Source organism: Aythya marila, assembly GCF_965140915.1.
Source record: "Aythya marila genome assembly, contig: HAP1_HAP1_SCAFFOLD_173, whole genome shotgun sequence".
In the NCBI taxonomy this organism is placed as follows: domain Eukaryota; kingdom Metazoa; phylum Chordata; class Aves; order Anseriformes; family Anatidae; genus Aythya; species Aythya marila.
The window spans coordinates 584,026-605,305 of NW_028137021.1; the positions used below are offsets into that span (position 1 = coordinate 584,026).

General features: G+C 44.4%; 1 protein-coding gene across 1 annotated transcript in view; it reads left to right on the forward strand.

Annotated features, from left to right (window-relative positions):
* The window catches only part of LOC309891234 (ATPase family AAA domain-containing protein 2-like), a gene marked incomplete at both ends in the record, with an annotated part of 195,863 nt that extends 182,847 nt beyond the window's left edge, over window positions 1-13,016 (forward strand). Inside the window, 6 exons of the mRNA XM_082785608.1 lie at window positions 10,248-10,350; window positions 10,555-10,622; window positions 10,779-10,849; window positions 11,381-11,463; window positions 12,360-12,471; window positions 12,849-13,016. Of these exons, the coding sequence (XP_082641734.1) occupies window positions 10,248-10,350; window positions 10,555-10,622; window positions 10,779-10,849; window positions 11,381-11,463; window positions 12,360-12,471; window positions 12,849-13,016 (605 nt within the window). The remainder of the gene's footprint in view (window positions 1-10,247; window positions 10,351-10,554; window positions 10,623-10,778; window positions 10,850-11,380; window positions 11,464-12,359; window positions 12,472-12,848) is intronic.
* Window positions 13,017-21,280: the final 8,264 nt, after the last annotated feature.

A 21,280-nucleotide genomic window follows, 5' to 3' on the forward strand; every position in this document is an offset into this window, starting at 1 on the left:
GAGGTAGGTGCAAATAGGAGATTTTATGAATTCCTTGGGGAGGGAGCAGTGTGAATTGCAGCTTGGTAGGCACAAAGCAAACTGTTCTAATTGTGCAAAGTAAATCGATACTTGGTAAGTTCAAACTCAGTTTTATAGCTGGCAAGCACAAAAGTAAACCTTAGCTGTGATCCTAGCAGCACAGCGGTGTAGCTCTTCCCTTCCCCTTGTCCTCTTGGCTCTTTTAATGACAGTGCAAGCAACCAACCTGTGCCAAAGGGTGCTGTATGGCAAACAATGGGCAGGCTTTTTTCTAAAAAGCACGAGTTTGAGTTATGTGGTGTTTGGGTGTTTCTCTTGAAACGATTCTTCCCTCCTTGAGCTGTTAGATCCTAATGCAGGAAATGGAAGTGCTGCATGCATAAACAGAGTAATCAAACATACACCTCTTAGGAAGAGGCTTGCAATGTCCTAGTGTTTGTTTTGAGCACTGTTAGATACAGTTTGACATGAATGGAGTGAAAACACCTTAGAGAAAGGTGTTGATTGTTCTCACTTTTCCAAGACAGAAATAAGTGGAGTAGATTTCCCTCCTGCATGGAACAAAAGTTGCACGTTTGTTTTTGTCTGTCTAGCTTTCAGTCTCTTTAAAAATTTCCCTACAGGTCCCAGTTTTAAGTAGACAGTTTAAACGTGCAGAGCGATAAATTAGTGGAATGCAGTGGTTGTGACACCAACTTCTGATCTGAAATGTAAAGAAAACTCAATCCACTTCAGGGTGCCTTTTTTGTCTGTCTGTTTCCATTTTACAAGAGCAACGGTGAAATAAGGAGAATCCCATCTTCACTGTTTCAAAAGACTTTGTTTCTGCGTTTCAGTCACCAGAACCTTGAGGAGTAGAGCTGGTGCAAAAACTGTGAGACGAGTCCACGGAGAAAACAGGGACTTGGAGCTGCGCCGCAGCTGTAGAGTCGGACACAGTCGGTACTCGACTACTAACTCGTCCATTCTATTTGACAAACTTATGACAAAGTAAGTCATCTTTTCTTGCAGACCTCGTAGAATGATCTTTCTTCGCAAGCCTTTGCACTATGGCATGATGTTGGCCTCGACTTGCTCTTTATTTTGACAGCAAAGAGGTATGGCTGCTCCTGGCATTTCCTTCCTGTTTACAGGGAGACACCGTTACCTGGCTAGATAAACAGATTTTCTTGAAGGTGCTATTTCAGCATATAAGAATTGATTTAAAAAACAACAACAACAACAAAAGTGCTTCATGGCTTGCTAGTTTTGTAATCTCACATTTCTCCAGGAATACTTGATTTGCTGCATTTCACCATTACACTCGTCAGCGCCGCTGATTCTGGTTTATTACTATTTGCATTGCAAATCTCCTTGTCCACAGCTTAAACTGATGTATGCACTTCTTGAAAACAAAACCTGAAGTTGCAGAGCAGAAGACTCAAGTCATTATGTTAGCCGCTGTGTAACCATACTGCTTTCCAAGCATAAGATGTCCAGCTTATTTTGTTTCTATGAAGAGTTTAAATGGCTCCCGTTAAGCAAAGATGTCCCCACACTGATACTTACTATTAAGCAAGGATTCCACCTCCTTTGGCTGAGGTCTGCTCCCTTACTCACATTGGAACATTCATCCAAGTAGCCTGCAATTCCACACTCTCGGGGGAAAGTCCATAGAATAGAAAAGGTTCCTCCAGTCTCTTCCTCAGCCTTTTTTTGAAGCATGCAATAAAGCAAAACATTCACAGGCTGCCCTTCCATGCAAAACAAGGCAAATTAGTAAGACAGGAGCCACAAAACTGATTGTCGTTTAAAGTTAAAATGAGATTTGAAATAGATCGAGTTAGCAAGTGTTGTAAGTCTGTAGCTAAGTCTGGTTTTGCCAATGCAGCACAATTCGCTATCACGTAGCCAGAGCTGCTTCTGTAGCTCCAAGAAGCAAAACTGCTTTGACAAAATACTGTGTCATCAAAGCATTCGTTGGCTCAGTAGGCACGGCTCAGGTTCAACAAGTTTGTGAAAAAATGAGTACTAACAGAAGCAGCAGGGTCCAAAGAAACACTTTATGTCCCCACTGCGAAATGAGGGGCTTTACCTTGAGTGTTATGCACACTGTCAATAGAAAAGCACTGTAACAGAATCTGCCACGGCAGTTTGCATGTTACTGAAAGACCATCAGAGTGGGACTGCAGCAAGATCATTGCGAAGTTACAAAAAAACCATGTGGGGGTGGGAGTTTAGTTGCGTTAGATAACACAATCTTAGATAAAGATTTTGGTCTTAACGTAAAAGTAAGGATGTCTACTGATTTCTTCAACTCCAACAACTGAAGCCCAAGCCTGAAAAATCGCCTTTAAGAATGCAAAGAAAATATTTAACTCTTCTGTATGTTCATACTTTGCTATCAAGCAAAGGAATGAATGCTGATGCCTTAACTATGTAGGGCTGTAGCTTACAGAGAGACTACACCTTCCTGTTTTTTTCCCTTTAAAAACATTAAGTGTACGTGAAATTATTTGGGGGTGTTTTCACATGCAAAGCCTAATGCAGTGCATGCAAGCCCTGTCATCTTCTTCGTCTAGTAGTGTCGCGTTAAGGGGTGTAGCCGATTGACCGTCATGGGTCCCGTCGGATTCAGGGTGCTGAACTATCACGGTCACGGATTCACCAACAACGCAGTACGGCCTCGCTCTAGTCGCATTCAAGGAGAACTCTCACAGCTAGGAAGAATGCAATTAAGTGCAATTTCTTACGGCGACAGGTACACAGGTTCTTTGGATTGTCAGTGATAAATTCACTGTCTGCAAAAGCAAGCTAGCATGCATGAAATGCACAGGTACACAGCCTAGGTATTAAGACATTAAAAAGCATCAAAACTCTAGAGATTTCTAAGATTCCACAGAGACGCCTGGTATAAGCAAGCGTTCAGATCTTACCCCACGGCGTCCCAATGGAGTGGGGGTGGGGGAGTGAGAGGCTCAGCCTGTCGAGTGATGTCAGAAGGAATCCTTCCTGATAGTATCTTCCCTAACATCCCCTTTCTCTTAAAGCAATTGGTATTATTTTCTATCTTTAAGGTGGAGCTTGAGTGACTCTAGTCATGCATATCTTGGTTGTGCTTGGTAGAAATGATCTCACTTGCGTTTAAAGGTACAGACTCTGAGAAATTCCGAGGGCGTGCTCAGTGAGGGGTGGTTGCACCTTGGAGGCGGGTAGCTTTTGGGATGGAGGTGTGCTTATGATGCCTAGTCGCTTAAGGCGATTACTCCACAAGTAGTAACTTAGTGTTGATTTAACTACAGCATATCTAAAACATAAGAAGGATGTTAGTATGGAAGAAGCCGATGAAACCAGTCCTTAAATCTTACTACTTATTGTGCATGAGCAGACTGGCGTGAGTTTTAGCTATACTGGCAAATATCAAACCACACCTGTGTCGTCCCAAAGCTGGGAAAAAAACAAAAACAAAACCAAGGAAATGTTGAAGCAAATAGGGAGGCGTGTAGCTTGTGCAGTCTTTTAGCTGAGAAAATAAAGAAGGAGAGAGACAGGTAGCCTTGAGCTAGCAGAAGCAAGGAAGAGAAGGGCTAAAAGGGAAAAAACAGGAAGGAGAACACCAGCTCCAGACTGACCTATAGTAACCTTTTTCTCATTAAGGGTCATTAGCACATTAAAAATCACACCTGTCAAAATGCTAATCTATGCTAATGTGGGATTCGGTGTGTGTCCCCCCTCTCCTGTTCCCCCTCCCCCCCGGTATTCCTCTGTAATGCACAAGCTCAGTGGAGATAAGTTAGGTGAGCTGTAATAACCAATCCAAAGGAGCCAAAGAGAGAGTTTTCACAAGTTTCCTGTGTATAAATGACGGTGATTCGAGTCAGAGGTGTGCTTGCTTTGCGAAAGATGGCCAAGTGCCTGACTCTGCAGAGTTCTATAAGTAATTATATAATTAAAAGACCTTCGTGTGCATTCCGACTCTGGGTGCTTATTGGCGCGGTGCACTCTGCACGAACCTGCAGACAACATCTGTACTCAGTGTCATGACTACAGACAACCCTCTGCTGTTTATTTATTCCTGCATATTTTTCTGTGCATTCAACACAACCCCTTTGGCACAACTAGTTAACCACGTAGCTGCCAGTCCACCACTCAGTTGCACTTGTGAAGAGGAAAAGCTATTTCCGTCTACTGGAGGAGCACATCCTCTAAATGCAAGCTTCACTCAGCTGGTCATTTACTGCAGGACAAGATTTGAAAAGTGTTGTTGAGTTCTGGGTTTCCTGCTTACAGGAAAAATTAAGTGCTAGATCGCCCTCTACTCCGCTTTGTCTGCTGCATTTAATGGAGATTAAACTGATTTCGTTTGCTCCTCCGTTTATGGACAATGAGCTGAAGGAACAGGTACAGCACATTAGCCTGGAATGCCTTCCCTCCCAACCAAAGTAAACTGGAGCTGTAACTAACACAAGCAGAAGCAAGGCTTCCGTGTTTTCAGCTGAATAAAGTTCCAACAAAATCATCCTCTGGGATTTGAAGGTTACTTCACATGACATGCCAACGACTCTTTTCCCTCCATTGTAAAGCGGATCCCTGCTGTTAGTTGCTCTAGAAGCAAAGGAATCATCGGTTTGGTTACCAAATAGCCGCTTCTGCAAACGAGAAGTGTTGTGCTCTCTCTTCCCTTTGAATGACTCCACACTTCTCATCAGCTACTGGATTGCTGACCTAGAATCAGAGAACATCCCAAGGTGGAAAGGACTCCCAATAATCACCAAGTCCAACTCGTGGCTCCACACAGGACCACCCCAAAGTGAGACCCGATGTCTGAGAGCATTGTTCAACACTTGTTGACCTCCGTCAGGCTCGGTGCCATGAGCAGTGCCCTGGGCAGCTGTCTCAGTAGCCAGCCACCCCCTCAGCGCAGCGCCTGAGGCGCACGGGGCTCGGCGGGGCGGCCCGGGAGGGGAGGACGGCGGGGCAAAGTGGCAGCTCCCTCAGAGCCGTCTCCCCGCCGCCTTGGCCGCATGTCGTGGCTTTTTCGTGTCGGGGCTTTTTCATGTCGTGCCCTCGGTCTCTCGCCGTGGGTGAGATGCTGCTCCCCAGCGCGGACCCCTTGCGCGCGGGGCCTGCCCGCGGCGGCGGCGGGAGAGAAACCCCAACCCCAAAGCCCTCCCGGCAGGGAGAGCTCGGGGTGAGGGCCGATCCGGCACCGACAGTAAACACACGCCGGAGGAAACGCTCTGGTTTTAGCCATGAGCAGCGCGGCCAGGTTCACAAGGCGTCACGCTGGAGCTCCGAGTTCGGCGGCGTTCCGAGGCCGTTGTGGCGGTTGTGGAGACGGCCCCGGCTGAGGTGGCTGCTGCTGTCGCTGCTGTCCCCTCTGTCCCTGCTGTTGCCGCTGTTGCCGCTGTTCCCGGACCTTGGAGACCCCCGGCGGCTCCCTGTGCCAGGCCCTGTGGCCCCGGGGAGCTGCCCGCCGCCTCGTCGGCCAGCCCGGCAGCAATCCTGCCAGCACAGAATAGCCCACTGCGTTTCAGGGTAAAGTGACGATTAATTTCTATTTCCTGGCCTGGGTGCTGCTTTCTTCTTTAAGGAAGCTTCAAGGTTAAAGGTTCAACTCAGTTATGTCAGGGTTCAACTCCGTTTCGTGAAGGGGCTCTTGTACGAAAGCTTAAGCTGGGATTGACTCTCTGCTAAGCGGAGGCCAAACGTGGACCTACTGAGAAGCAGGTCCTAAGTGATAACATTTTCTAAAGAGACTGCTAAACACATCTGAAGAGTGCTGCTGCAGAACTCTGAATGGGGGGATAGCAACTGTCTTAAGTGATCTGGAATCTTGAATTTACTTTTCAATGGACAAGAGGTGTGTCTCTCAAGGCAAACAAAGAGAGGAGTAACACCCTCTCTTGTCACTCATGTCAACATAAATTTATGCTCAGAGCGTAGGTGTAGGAACAGCATCGGTATGTATATGGAACATCGGGAGAGGAAGCTCTATCGGTATTTACAGTTTTTCTACTACCTTGCCAGAGAGACGTCATCTCCAAATGAGAAATGGATGTATTTTGAAACAGTGGTGGTGGATCGGATTTCTTCTTTCTAGTGTTAATATTTGCTCTTGAATCGTACTTAATAGCTGGTAACACCTCAATCAGTTGTCAAAAATAAACTTAAAAATGTGTAAGGCTTATCTCATTGGTCAGTATAAAGATCAAGGTCTTCCCTTCCCTTCCCTTCCCTTCCCTTCCCTTCCCTTCCCTTCCCTTCCCTTCCCTTCCCTTCCCTTCCCTTCCCTTCCCTTCCCTTCCCTTCCCTTCCCTTCCCTTCCCTTCCCTTCCCTTCCCTTCCCTTCCCTTCCCTTCCCTTCCCTTCCCTTCCCTTCCCATTTTCCCCAGTATTGTTTTTCTGTTCTCCTTCTCACTGCAGTCTTGATTTTGTTTCTTGTCCCTTAAGTATGTTTCCAATGTGTTGCTGAAACATTTTCCCTTTCAATCCTAAAAAAGGAGCTGTCACTGGTGAAGATCGGAGCTTATCCCTGAGCCCAGGAGCTGTCACCTTAGTCTTCCAATCGGACAAGGACGACTTCATTTCTCATGTAAATGCATTTGTCAGGTTTGCGTATTGTTTTTTCAGGAATGGAAAGTGTGTATAGAATGGATTTAAAATCAATTTTAAATGTAAAACGTCAAGGCAAAAAAGTTCTAATTACAACCTCTGCACACAATTTGCCAGCTGTGGGACTAGGAGTTTTCTTATTTACTGTGTTTTGTTTAACGTGTCTGAAGTTTAATGGACAGCAATCAAGGCGTGCTAGAAATCTGAAAGCACTTTATGCTTTGTTCTCTCCGTCATTTTGGTATAACAAACTAGCTTATGTTTTAAACCCTCCATGAGGTTAGTGGTTTCCCTAAAGGTAACAAGTCCCTGTGTGCTACAGTAAGACAGTAACAAAACATGAAGTATAGAAGTTCATCCTGTCATTATTCAGCTTCTGCCTATGGACACACAACTACGCTTATTTAAAGCGGTATCACCTTGAAACCTAATCAGCATTTTAAAAAGGACTTTGTAGCAGTTATTGGCTTTTGTCCTGGAGGGCTGAGGTTTGTTTTGTTTTGTTTTACATTCAGCATTTCCGTTTCTAGCTTACATTCCCCTGTTGTTTTGCATGAGGAAAGCGTGCAACTTTAGAAAGGAGAACGGAAAGAGCTGCTTTTTAGTCTAACTTTTCAGTTTGTCGTAGGAGTTTTAAATGTGGTAGGAGTAAAACACCAGAAGTACTGCTGCCAAAGTTATATTCAAACTCGTCTTTCTTGGAGAAGCAGAAGAAGCCCAGGGAGAAATGAATTTGCAAACATGCTCTTCATGCTCTCCTTTCCCAAGATTTCTCTGAGATACAGCCCATCCTCTGTGGGTTTTGAGGTATATGGTTCCCAGGAGTGAAAAGGAGGGCCAAACATCTCTCCTCTTGGATCTCAGCATGCCAGGGCTTTGGTGTACTGCCACTTACAGCTCCGCTTTTTCACCTGGAAAAAGCGACCGCATGATGTATACTGAGGAGCCCTCACAAATTAACTTGCTATCACCAAGTGACGCCCAGAAAAGGTGTATTTAAAAGCTAGGCTCATTATAGAATCACAACAAACCCCTCATGACTGGTGCAGTAGACAGTGAGGTAGAGGGCGAGCCCTGGAAAGACAGAAGAAAAGTAGCAGTGAGTTCTGGGTACCTTTGTGCAGACGAAACAGAAAAACGCAGGCAGTGAAGTAATAGTGTTCCGTTACTAATGCCAGCAATAGATAATTGCAACAATTATCTATTAGATCATAGGTACTAATTAACAGATAATTGCGCAACTCCGGAAATCAATAAATAACTGATTCCCCTCAGAGAATGTCTTCTACATTTTTATATTAAAAAGACTCCAGAGTTGTAATGGATTAAAATCCTACGGAAGGGAAAGAAATGGCATCAGCCACTAGTTCTGCAGAAGCGAAAAGTAATACTGATAGAGTTTAGATGGAAATTTTCACTTTGTGTGTTTAGTTTGGGGATTCTTTTTAAATCATTCATACCAGCGATTTAGTTCTTAAGGCTGTTTCTTTGAGATTAAGTGACAGGACTTCTGTTACTCTTTTCTTCTTGGAGTGCTTCTTGATAGTCTTACGTCAACCAGAACTTCTGTCTCTGTCGCAGATGTGAACAATGACCGTAGCTAAGAAGCCCAAATCTTCAAAGCCTAAAAAGCCCTCTTCAAGGCGGTCTGGCAAATCCAAGAAACCAAGTCCTAAAATACTGATGTCACGCACCGCCAACTGGGGCCGGATAGTGCCTGCAGAAGATTCAAGCCAAGTCTCTGTGGCCCAAGGACGTGGAGGTGCTATTTACTGTAGGTCATCTGAAAAATCTAAGGCTTTTGCCCCAAGAGATCTAAGTAAGTGTGCGTTCTATCCTGCCTCCATTGTCTTCAAAGCAAAAGTAGAAAATGCAGTTCTTACTTGTTGCACTGATAGAGAAGGGGACTACTGTGAAGAAAGACTTCAAAAGCGAATCCCCTAAGGCAACTGAAGTGACTGATGTTACAGAAATTAATTTTGATATATTTACAGTCAACAGAGAAATACGGGGAGCTTTTTGTAATGCACAGATTCCTCCATGTCTTTTCTGTTTTGCAGAGAAAAGTGTTTGATTGTTGCTATTCACAGCTTCCATTTTTCACAGGTTTTTTGAAGGATAACATTGCTCAGGAAAAGATCTGGTATCTGTAGGGGTACCGTCATTCCTAGTTCCTAGTTTTTACGTTTTTACCGTATAATTTCAAGTCTAAGTTTGTGGTTTAAGTTATAATAAGGAAAAAAACAGTAGTTGAGTTAATCAGGTTAAAGATTATAGATGGAGAGGAACTTGGCATTAGGTGCTACAAACAGAATGGCAGTTAGCCTTGCCTTAGAAAAATTAAAATGGTTGACTAAAGTTGTTTTTGTTTTTTTTTTTTTTTCCCCAAAACATTGTGTTGACCAGCCAATTTGAATTTGGTGGTATTAAAGCTGTCTGCAATAAGTTTTTCTGGTTTGGATTGTAGCTAGCTCCTCTAGGTGCTCCTGCAGAATAGTATTTTTTTAAATACCTTTCTTCGAAACAAACAAACAAGATCTCTTTTTAAATTTAACTTTCTTGCAGTCGTTAATGATGGAATTGCTCCGCCACAGAGCATTCTTTTTCCACCTGAGAAGATTTGTATGGATTGGCGAGAAACACAAAGTGTTGGAGTTGGCCTGTACAATCTTGGCAACACATGTTTTCTTAATGCTACTCTACAGTGTTTGACCTACACACCCCCACTTGCCAATTACATGCTTTCTCTTGAGCACAGCCAGTCATGTGAGTACTTTCTAACAGTATTTTGAATCTGTTGGATAGCTCTGAAGGTGAAAGAACAGCAGTGATTCTGTGAGATAAGCTTATTTGCCTGATTTTACCTGTAGCAGCTGGCTTTGAGCACTGTATTAGCAGTGGGCTCCGAATAGCATATGGAGTGCAATTAATGCACCATGTTTTATTTATTTAGTTAGTTATTTGTTTGTTTGTTTGTTTGTTTGTTTATTAAAGGATTATTTATTGCTTCATGGGAATAATGAAGTGCATTGGACAGTAATGCATTTGGTAGTAATTTTAGAGAGTAATACATTTTGCAGCCTGTGGAGTTCACATTCCTGTCAGCCTTTACAACTGCGACTTTGCAGTAGTCTTTTAGATTTCTCATCACAACATGCATTTGAATACAGGCTTAGTGGATATTTTTCTTCTGTCAAGTTGTGTGAAATGAAATGTTACAAGACTGTTGGGACATTGGCATCTTGGGAGAATAGAATGTAGCAAGGAGAGTGGATATTGTATCTATAGTTTAAATTGTACTTAGATGTTTGTAGTTCTGGATATTTCGCTGGACTGGGATGCTTTGCTCTTTCACTCTTCAGGTCGTGAACAAGATTTTTGCATGATGTGCACGATGGAGACTCACATTAACCAGGCCCTGCGTTGCACTGTTGATGCCATCGAGCCTACGCATGTTATCAGTAATCTCAGTCGTAAGTGGCTTCAGATGTGTTTCTTTTCGATAGCTTGTAATCTTCAAATAATTATTTGATGTGTCTAAGTGGTTTTAACACTCCAATGAAGAGAGATTTTAGAAATACAAGAATGATTTCATTTTTAAATGAGGTCAATACTATCATCTTCTTATTTAGGAATAGGACAACATTTCCGTTTTGGCAGTCAAGAAGACGCACACGAGTTCTTGCGCTATACTGTTGATGCTATGCAGGAAGCGTGCTTGAACGGAAGCACCGAGTAAGCATAAACAAGTTCACTTTCACACATTCTCTAGCACCTTCTAGTCCTTTATTTACTCTCAAAAATGATCTCTAGCACCTTTTAGTGCCTTATTTACTATCAGCAACGCAAGTCTACATCATCCTTGGTTTTCATCAAACTCTTTGAAGAGTTAATTCTGTGCCTTAAATCTTCTGAGGTCTGATTATAATTTATTTCCAGATTGGACAGATCTTCTCAAGCTACCACCATCATTCATCAAATATTTGGAGGATTTCTAAGATCGAGAGGTACTTGAAAAAATATTCCTGTCCTTAGAACTGATCTGTGTCTTTTGTCGGTAGTAAAGCAGTCTGTAGTTTGTCTAAAGTAGTATCTGTCAACAACTTGAATTTGGACAGTTAGTCTCCTTCACATAATGTTAAGCATTTATATTTTGTTTCCAGTGAAGTGCTTGAATTGCAAAGCAGTTTCGGATACGTATGAGGCATTTCTTGATATCACTTTGGATATAAAGGTAAGATGTTTTCTAAATATAATTCATGATGTTTAAGTACATGCATAACTTTCTAAATTAAACTTGTTTAACTTAAAAAACCAAACCACATATAATGTTAAAACGTAAGAGCTTGGTGGTGCTAAGGAAGTGGATTGGACTTTGTCCTTCCGTGGAACCCATGTAAATAGTCTCCACATTTGCATTGGGTTTAAGGGGAAAGAATTCTCTTTCTGCAAAAATTATAATGCTGTCATACTTCTTTGTTGTTCTACCTCAATATACATCTAATTGTTAGACTGATGAATTTGTCCCCAGTATTGATGACAAAGCACACTGTAGATGCTGTCTAGGCTACTGGAAAAGTATTTGTTCCAAAGTCAAATGCCTTCCAGGTGAGGTCAATGCTGAGCATGCTCTTTCTGCCTCCTTCTTCACAGTGCTCCTAGTAGATCGCTTGAGTATGTTAGTAAGATTCTCTTATAAACTACTAGTATGTCTCTGGAATTCTGAATTACGGTGACTTTACGCTCTTCTTTCTCGCTGCTCTAGGCGGTTTCGTCTGTTAGCAGAGCTCTGGAACTCTTTGTGAAACCTGAAGAGCTGGATGGAGAGAATTGCTATAAATGTAGCGAGTAAGATTTTGACGTCAGTTTTCTATGTTGCATAACTCTGTTGGACTACCTCTAAACTTTGGATCTACTTACAAGTTTTGTGGAAGTTTATAAAAGACTTGGATTTTTGTTTCTTTGGAGGGGGGAAGTCTTGTTCATAGGCATTCCCTATGGGTTTGCAATTCTCTGGCTTGTATTTTGCCATCAGAATTCAAAAAGAGCTACTTTTGTTCTTTCTATTTATTAGCTCTCGACAGTACTTTTCTTGATGTAAACTGCCCAGTTTCCGTTGTTCTCTGGGCTAGTGGCTAATTTTCACTGCTTACACCGTAGGTCCTACCTTGGAGCGGGCAATGTGTCAAACTGAACTATTTTGTTTCAAAGGATGGCAGATGGTTTCAGTGTCTTTCCAGACAAGCTCAGTACATGAAGACTTCCTACTGTTAAATGTCTCCCTCCTGTAGAATGACCATGTGCTTCTGTTGTATTTTTGATGTTGATAGTCGACCTATGTTGGAGATTATTTGCAATTTCTAGCCCTGGGGACCAAGGCTCTCTCGTTCCGCTTTCAGTATTTGTATTTCCCTTGAAAGCTGAAAGAATGTTTCCAGGATTGGAGTTCAAATAGCCACTTTTGTAGACCAAGAAATGGTACCTTGCCATCCAACCTGGTCATACCCTTTTGTGAGAGATTCCTGTTCCCGCTATGCTCTGAGTTGTTGGGAAAATTGACCTTCTTCTGTGTATTAACAAACCTGACACGCAGTGCATGGGTTTATGAAAAGAAAAAAGACCAACCTATTATGCAAGTAAATATCATTCAAATAGCATAGGCATGCGTGAGACATTAAAAGGAGTTTGTTTTGGGGGCGAAAAAAGAAGATGCCTTCAAACACTTATCTCTGCTTGTTTTTAAGGTGTAAAAAGATGGTTCCTGCATCCAAGAGATTTACCATACACCGTTCTTCCAAGGTTCTCACAATATCACTGAAAAGATTTGCAGATTTCACAGGTGGAAAGATAAACAAGGTATATTTACCACTGTAATGCAACTATATCATTGCGTAATGGGACATCCCCCAAAGTTGAAAGTTGTTAATATTTTCAGACAATAATTGTAGACTAACGACTATGGCTTATTCTTTCTCTTAATATCAATAAAGTTCCCGCTTGACAAGAAGCATATGCTTTCCTCTGAGAAGGCTGATTCATCAGGAAACAGTTCTCTGCAACTTCTAGTCTTAACCATTTTTTATGGGAAGACTTATTTGTAGTGAATCAAGAAATATATTCGAGAAATATATTCTAGAAATCAATTCTAGTCTGTGTTTTTTGGAAGTGTTTTTCTCTGGCTAGTCCACGAAGTACTCTGGGATAATTTTTCTATCTTCTTGATGTCTCTTTAGGAGGTGAAATATCCGGAGTATTTGGACCTGAGAGCCTACATGTCGCAGTCAATGGGAGAACCACTGCTCTATGCCTTATACGCGGTGCTGGTACATCACGGTGTCAGCTGTCACTCAGGACACTATATATGCTATGTAAAGGTAGAAGTCAACAGCATTTCTAACAGGGTAAAGGTTGTGCTGGCAAACCAATTAAAGCATGACTAGCAGCTACTGTTTCTAGGGAAAAAGATTTCATTATATTTTTATTTGACATGTGTGTATTTTGTTCCTATCCGTGATTTCAATTGGAAAACGTGCAATTCACCTAAAGAAATCATTGTCTTTATTTGCAGGCTGGTAATGGACTTTGGTATCAGATGAATGATGCTAAAGTAGTGCATACTGACATTAAAAGAGTTCTTGGTCAGCAAGCTTACATACTTTTTTATATCAGGTAATAACAAATCTTAAAATGTGTTCAGAAGAGATTTACTTTCCTGTTATTGATATTTTTCTGTTTTGCAAGTGTTTTTCTTGCTGTCCCGGGAGAAGATTATTATTTGTCTAATTCAGTTCTGTCTAACCTGAAATTCTCTGTGTCGTTTATTATCTTTTGTTGCTTGGCCTTAAACTGCAGCACTTGTGTAAATTTCTATCTATGTGTTATCTGTAGCTGGCTAATTTAGAGAAGGAGAGAAATGAAGGTCATCTGTGGTGTAAGAATGAATTATTGCTCTGCAAGTGATAGTCTTAGTAGGAAGACTGTTCTCTACTTTTCAGTCTGTAGTCTTGGCGAAGCCTTCTGTAGAGAAGGCTTCCATATCGTATGAGCTGTTCCTCTAAAATGATAGGATGGGATTTAATCCAAGAGTAGGCTGAAAGAAAAACTAAACTACGATCACTGCTCTTTTCTGAAGGCGCTATGATTTGACACTTGGAGAACGTGCGTTTTACTTGCCAGCACCATCTTATCCCTGTTCATTCCCTCCTGGTCAGCAGGGGGCTAATAGTAAGCAGGCTGGATTTCTGGGACCACGACTTCTTCCTCATATGATTAAGGTAATTCAGGGAAGTGGGAGGGCAGATAACGGCACCAAACTGCTAGTGGGTTTGGGGTTTGGTGTGGGGTTTTTTGTTTGGTTTTCAGCATCTTAGTTTTGTTTTCCTTCCCACGCTGCAGCTTTCTTCACAGCCCTCATGCTACAGCCAGAGTCATTCAAACAGTGGTTACTGCTAAATTGTGCAGCCATGCGACTCCATTACTTTATACCTCCAAGACAGCTTTCTAAAGCACAGAGAGCTACGCTCTTTGACTATTTAAGCAGAGTGTACTAATCCTCAAATCATTTAAAAGAGGACTTGTTTTTCCTAACCTCGTCACTTTAGCTAAGACAGGGAAAACTAAATGTCTTATTCCTGAGCACCAGAACGATTACTTCAGGCTTTTCAGGGTATGTTTAAAGGGGAAAATAAATATATTTGGGAATAGCAGCAGGTAATGTTAAGTTGCTTGGCTGTTTTTCAAAGATGATGTTAATTTGATACCAATCTGCAGTAAACCAAAAGCAGGAATTGAATACGCTTATTGGACTTGCATTTATCCTTAAAGGGCAGTGTGTTTTTCTTTTTAGGTGTTAAGACCATTTGTAGAAACACTCAGTAGGAGAGTTTTGTGTTTCAAAATGTTACATGCAGTGTTTGCGTTAATCCATCTTGCAATTTCTTCTTTTTAAATACAGAATTCAAGCTGTTTAAATGGAAATGGATCCATAAAAGAGGACACAAAGACCACTGGTGTCACCCTAAAAAGGCCATCTTCAGCACCACCAATGGCCTGTGTTCAAAACCAGGCAATTACCAGGCCTTCAATGACTGATACGTCAAGAAAACAGAAGATCACCATCAGTATTCACAATAAATTGCCTGCTCGTCAGACTGTGTCACAGCCTGACTTTCTTAGCAGTGCTGTGGAGGATGAAGATCTCTACCAGGCTGTTCCTTCATCCACAATTACAAATTCGGTAATGCAAATGAAGCAAATGCAAACAAACAAAAAAGTTTCTGATGAAATTTTTGTGGAGCCAACAGTGAATGAAAATCCTAAACTCAGCTCTGATAACACAGTCCCTTATGGTGCAGAATCTTCAGGAAAATCTGAGGAGGAGTCAAAGGGCTTATTTCAAAGGAATTTGAAATGCAATGCAATGTCCTCTAATGGAATTTTGGTTGGAAAGGTAGTCCGTACATTGCAGCATTCCAATTCTTCCTGTCAGAATGCTGACAAAGGAAGATCCCAGCATGAGCTGCCAAAAACAGATTCACTAAATGGTGCTATTAGGTTAGTTAATGAATCTAAAGAAAACGGACTGAAACTTGATGATTCCACTTGCCGAGTTGAACCTGTTAAACCTTCTGAGATGTTCTTTTCTAAAACAAATGGATCGCTTGAAACATAGATTTGCTCCATCGAGAATTTCTCACCTACGATGTATTCGGGAGTGTTTATTGTGTTCCTAATTCAGGTGAAATACTGAGAAAACACAGCACACATGTGATCGTAAGGCTTTGTGGTATTATCCCCTTAGAATTTGCAGACCTGAGCTTACATTAGAACTTGTCAACTTAAGCTCAGCTGAGATAAAAATTCCTAAGTTTCATAAAGTAGATTTTGGGGGGTGAGTTGGGGTTATCTTTGAAGTGTAGATAATGCATACAACTGACAGCGGTCTTGCTTACCATTTAATGGAGACATTCTGACAAGACTAGTCCTCAGTACTACTACAAATAGTATTTTTTTGTCTGCTGACTTGTGCGTTTTAATTGCAGATGCCTGGAGCTATGCCTTCAGTCAATCGAGAAGTCATCACGGAGTCCTTCAGAGCCAGCCAGCTGAACAGCTTGTCAGAGGAAATGAGGTAAAATGAGCACAGTCTGATTAAGACAAGACTTTATGGAAGTTCGTTACAGTTTTATCTGTCTACTAATAGTATTTAATGGAAGGATTTAAATTAGTACAATTCCATACTGTGTGTCCAGTGTCACGAACAGAACTAATGATCAGCACTGAGCATATCACTCTGATGCAGGTTGGTGCCTCAAGGAGAACTTGTGTTCCTTTATAGAATGTTTTTCCATTTTTCTCCACTGTCTGGAGAAACACTGGCTGTTCCCCGCTCGCCCCTATGCCTTTTTTCTCAGAGCAGCAGGTGGAAGGAGACAGATGCGTTTGCTTTTTTAGTGCAATGGCTTCAGAAGCAAGAGGGGAAAAAGCACTTTCTCTGGGAGCTGAAGAAGGTGTCCTAATCACAGGAGAGGTTTCTAAATGGCATATCTTTGCGAGGGTTCCTGTAGTCCGGAGGTTTTTGTTTGTTTGTTTGCCTTTGGAAGGTTTTACTCTTAATATTCACGTCCTTCAGCAGAAGTGAGAAATGGGTTTTTATTTTATGCAGTGTTGCGGAACCTCCGAAATCTCCTGGGAATGATGAATACCTCGCCCAGTACCAATGTGATGACGGTGGAGACAAGGAGAAAGCAAGAAGATCAAAAGAACGTGACCTCATTTCAAAAGAAAATGTTTTGTCCGGCAAAGAGTCTTGTGAGCCTGGTGAGAAATTGCGGCAAACTTCCTCTCTCAAGTCTGACACTGAATGTAGCTCTAACAATCTTTCTTCCTTAGCTATTGCAGATAGACGCCAAGATACAAAGGACAAGACTAAAACCACTGAGAAAGAGCATTACCGAAGCAAGAGGGAACATGCTCCTAGTGAAGAGAAGGAGAGTCAAAAAGCAGGTCCTTCCAGCAAGAGGAGGTGTTCTCAGAGCGTGGAATTTGTTGAGCAAAAGAGTCACAAGCAGGAGTACTGGGAGGGAAGCAGGTACAGATCTTTCCCTCGTGAAAGAAACAGCCCTGAGAATGGCAGAAGAGCAGTCAAATATTCAAAGTACAGATCTGGCAGCGGAGGAAGATCAGAACAAGGTAGCAATAGGTACTACCGATCCAAAGGGGAAAGAAGTTGGAGCAGAGAAAGATACTATCGAGACGAAGCACGGAGATGGGAAAGATGTGGCTATTACAAGGATTACTATTCACCTCATGCGACAGGAGACAGTAGAGAGAGAAAGTTCTCTCACGGCGATTCAGCCTTTGACAGATCGACTGCAACTTACTACTGCAGGTCACATAAGTATTATCATTACAAAAGCAGATGGCCTCACGGTTCCCTCTTGAGAGAGGAAGATGTACGTCGCTTTAGCACACCCCGAGCAGACTTGCATCGTTGCTCGGTACCTCAGCAACATTCCAGAAGACATTCTCGTGAAAGACATGCGCTTCCACCTGTGTCAGCTCATTTGGAGAACTGTCGCCAGAAAACTGAAACAGAAGGAAACAGAAAAAGAAAATATACCCGTGCAGAAGGTAGTGAAAGTGAAATAGAAAGGAAAGACAGAAAGATAGAAAAGGAGCTTGTAGGTGGTGAAAAAAATGCAAAAATATCACAAGTTCTGGAAGAAAAAGAAGTCTAAGGATAAAGATGGAGAGAAGGATTCCAAGTAAGCAAGGATTCCAGCATACTCCGCATTTTTTATCCTAATTCTTTTCTGGGTGCTTCTCATGTCTTTTTTTTTTTTTTTTTTTTTTTTTTTTTCTGGTAGTTTTTAAATTATTTAGATAGCACCAGCTGGCTGGGGATCATGTTGTTAGGTTGATCAGTGAAGACAGGAAAGCTCTTGCTGAATTGTGTCAGAGCACTAGCTTTGGACCACATAGTTCGAATCACATCCGTACACCATTCCAGATTAGGTTAAAAGATTTTTTCTGCTTGCACGTATTCCAGAGCTAGCCGTTGTTAATGATCTGTGTACAAACCAGGACCTATGGTCCTTCAATCTGACGGCTTAAGTTTGCTGCATCTAAAGTAAGTTGCGTGTGCACAAAGCACCACAAAATAGCTGACATGCTGCAAATCATCACCTGTGGTAAAATAAATCAGGTTTCATATAGGCAACAAGTGCCGCATCTTTTTTTCCCTTTTTAACTTGCATGTTTCTTTCAGACTTCATGATTTGTGTTTCTGTGCGCTCCGCTTTGACAATGCCAATCGCAAGCGTAAGAAAAAGAAGAAAAAGGAGAAGAAAAAGAAGAAAAAGGAGAAACACCAGGAAAGCGAAAGGCTCCTTGGAACACTTAGATCCTCATTTCCAGAAGATAACGCGGGAGAAGAAGGAAGAATGCCATCCTCCAGATGGCTCTTCATGTCAGTAATGCAGAAGTGAGAGCAGTAAACAACCTTACAAGGAAGGGAAGACTTCCAGTGCAGGCGAAAGCAAGAAATACTGCTCCATCGCATCCAACGACTATACTAAAGGTAAGCGGCCGCAGCGTGTGTGAGGAATTCCTTTTATATTAATCTCGAGATTATTTCAAACAGTCTTGAAGTGCTTGATGACTTAACAGTCTGCAGATTTATTATCAAATCAAAAAAAAACCCCACTTGGTAGACTATTTTTTTCCCAGTTTTGAATGGCCACTAGGAAAGAAGGCCTGAAATAAAGAGGTTAAAGGCAAATGGTTTTGCATTCATGCAATCTGTCCCATTATCAAGAACAAAATTAGGGACTGAACGGAGGTCTTTCAAATTCCAGTGTTGCAAAAATGGACTTTTTACGATACTAATGTCAAAAGAATCCTGATTGTACTAGACTGGAAGTATCTCTTCTAGCTGAAAAATCAGGAAGAGCACAGAAGAAAATGCCTCTGCTCTACTGCTCTTCGGGCTTCAGTGAATTCTCTGGCCAGCAGATGGCGAACTCGTTCTCTCTAAACCAGTCCAAAGTAGAGGAAGAAAGTCAACGTCTTGCATGCATTACACAAGTGCGGGGCATGGGGATCCCTGGGCTATATACGTGAAAGAGATGTTCGTTGATAAATACAGCAGTACCCGCCCCACTTGGATACACTGCTTGCAAGGTAAGCAGGATAGGAGGGCTGTGCAAAGCAATTCTGTTAAATTGAGGAATTCAAGTATTTCGTCAAGCCTGAAGATACTAATTAGTTTCCTTTTGGGGAAGGTCAGTCTTTCAAAGCAAAGAAAAAATGTCTCTTAAGCAGGATTTTCTGAATGGTGGAATCTAATCTGAAAAAAGACCACTTCCACACGTTAATTATTTGCTGGTTTATTATTTTTAATTTTCTACTGTATTGAACCTCTCAAAGAAGCTAGGGACAGACTAGGAACAACGGAGGACTTGTTAGAGTGCCTTTTAAACCGGAATCATGTTCCTTTGAATAAATGAACAAGGATAGCTAGTGACAATTTGTGATTTAAGGAAATTGCAGATACGTGAGAGAAAGAGCAGCATTAAAGCAGTTAAATTCCTGCATTCCTAAGTGCTCTCTCTAGCAAGTTAGTGAACGCTTCTGTTCTGTGGCTAGGATTTGGTCAGCTTTGATCACTAGTAAACCAAGGATGCCATCCAGTCAAACCTTCATATGACTGTAACTTACCTAAGGTCAACCGTTTGCTATCAAAGCAGGTAGCTTGGTCCTACTATTCTGTACAGCTCACCAATTTTAGCATAGAATTCAAATGTAGTCCGTTTAATGGGAGGACTTTGGAAGCCGCCTTCTCCAGTCAGTTCAGATGTCGGCGAGGGGCTGGTGAGCCGCTGGGACGGAACCCCCGTTGCCCGGGTTCCCCAAGCAACCGCCCCACTCTCCAGCCACCATGGCAGGTCCAGCAGCCGGCTCCCGCTCCTCCCGGGGCTGCGGCCCTGCTGGCGAGCCCAGCGCCCCAGAGCTCAGCCCAGCGGCCTTTTTCCCACAGAGGGTTTCCCCAGACGGCTTCCGCGGCTTGCGCAGACGCAAAACTCCCCCTTCGTCGTCCCAGCCGTGCCGCCAACGGTGGCTGCCTGGCTGCTGCCCTCCCTCCCCGGAGCGACGGCGCTGCCCTTGCAGCCCCCGCAGGTACCCACCCTCCCCTCCGCGCTGCCCCAGGCCACCGTCTGGCACGTGGTGCCGGGGGTCCAGGGGCAGGTGCTGCAGCTCCCCGCCGGGGTGCAGCTGCCACCTGGGGGGCACCTCCCAGCCCAGGGGCACCACCTGCAGCTTGGGCAGCTCCCCGCCGGGGGGCACCAGCTGCAGCTGGTGCAGCTCCCCGCTGTGGGGCAAAACCTGCAGCTGGTGCAGCTCCCAAGCATGGGGCACCAGCTGCAGCTGGTGCAGCTCCCCACCGGGGGGCAGCTCCCCCACACCGCTCCTCCCTGTGCCCCCGTCCATCAGTGGGGACAGCCCATGGTGACGGGGACACTGGTACCCCACCATGCGCTGGGGCTGGGGCCCAGGGCCGTGCTCCATGGGGAGCTCCTGCACCCCGCAGGCACCTGCCTGTTGCAGGCCCCCGCCCAGCGCAACCCCCCGCCACCCCTCGTCCCGGGGCCTCCGCTGCGGGGGCAGGCGCTCCCCACGCCCCGCACCCTGAGCAGCAGCCGGGGGCAGCTGCCGGAGCCCTGCTTGCACGCCGTGGGGCTCAGCGAGGACCAGGGGCCCCCGCTGCCCGGCCCCACTGCCCCCAAGCCTGCCCAGGCTCCAAGGACCGCCAGCACCCAGACGGCGACGCCTGACGGTGAGTTTGGGGCTGGCACAGCCGGCCGCTGGGCGCCCCACACCCAGGGGCCATGGGAAAGCTGACATCGCCCATCTTGGGGGATTTTCTTGCTTCGTCCTCAGCGGCGACAGCCCCGCAGGTGCCTGAGGAGCCCCCGCAGCTGCCCGAGCTGGGCCCTGATGCCTTTGCCGAGGCCTTTCCAGAGCTGGCAGGGGACAGCCAGCAGCTGCAGCACATGCAGGACGAGCTCCTGGCCGACCTGGACATCCCCATCCCCGGCATGGAGGAGCTGCTCAGCTGGCTCGATGCCGTGGAGCCCCAGGACGCCTTCCCCGATTTGCCCAGCAGTCCTGCCCTCAGCCGCTTCCTCTCGCAGCTGCCCGACCTCTGCGAGGACATCGAGGAGCCGAGCACGCAGGGACTGGAAGCCACAGGAGCCCTCGGTGAGGTCCCCTCAACCCCTGGGCTGCGCCCCGAGAAGCTTGAGGGTGGGCTGTCGCTGCAGTCCCCCGTCGTGCCAGCAGTGAGCCCCCCGCTCAGCCCTGCAGCCAGTCCCCTGCCCAGTGCGCTTAGGAGCCCCCTATCCAGTCCACCCCTGAGTCCCCCCAGGAGCCTCCCTGACACCCAGCTCCTCAGTGCCCTTAGTAGACCCCTGCCCCAACCCCCCCAGCGTTCCCTCAAGACCCGCCCCAACCCCAAGGTCCCCAGTGCCCTTAGTAGACCCCAGCCCAAATCCCCCCCGAGTTCTCCCAAGAAACGCCCCAACCCCAAGGGTCGCAGTGCCCTTAGTAGACCCCAGCCCAAATCCCCACCGAGGTCCCCCAAGAAACGCCCCAACCCCAAGGT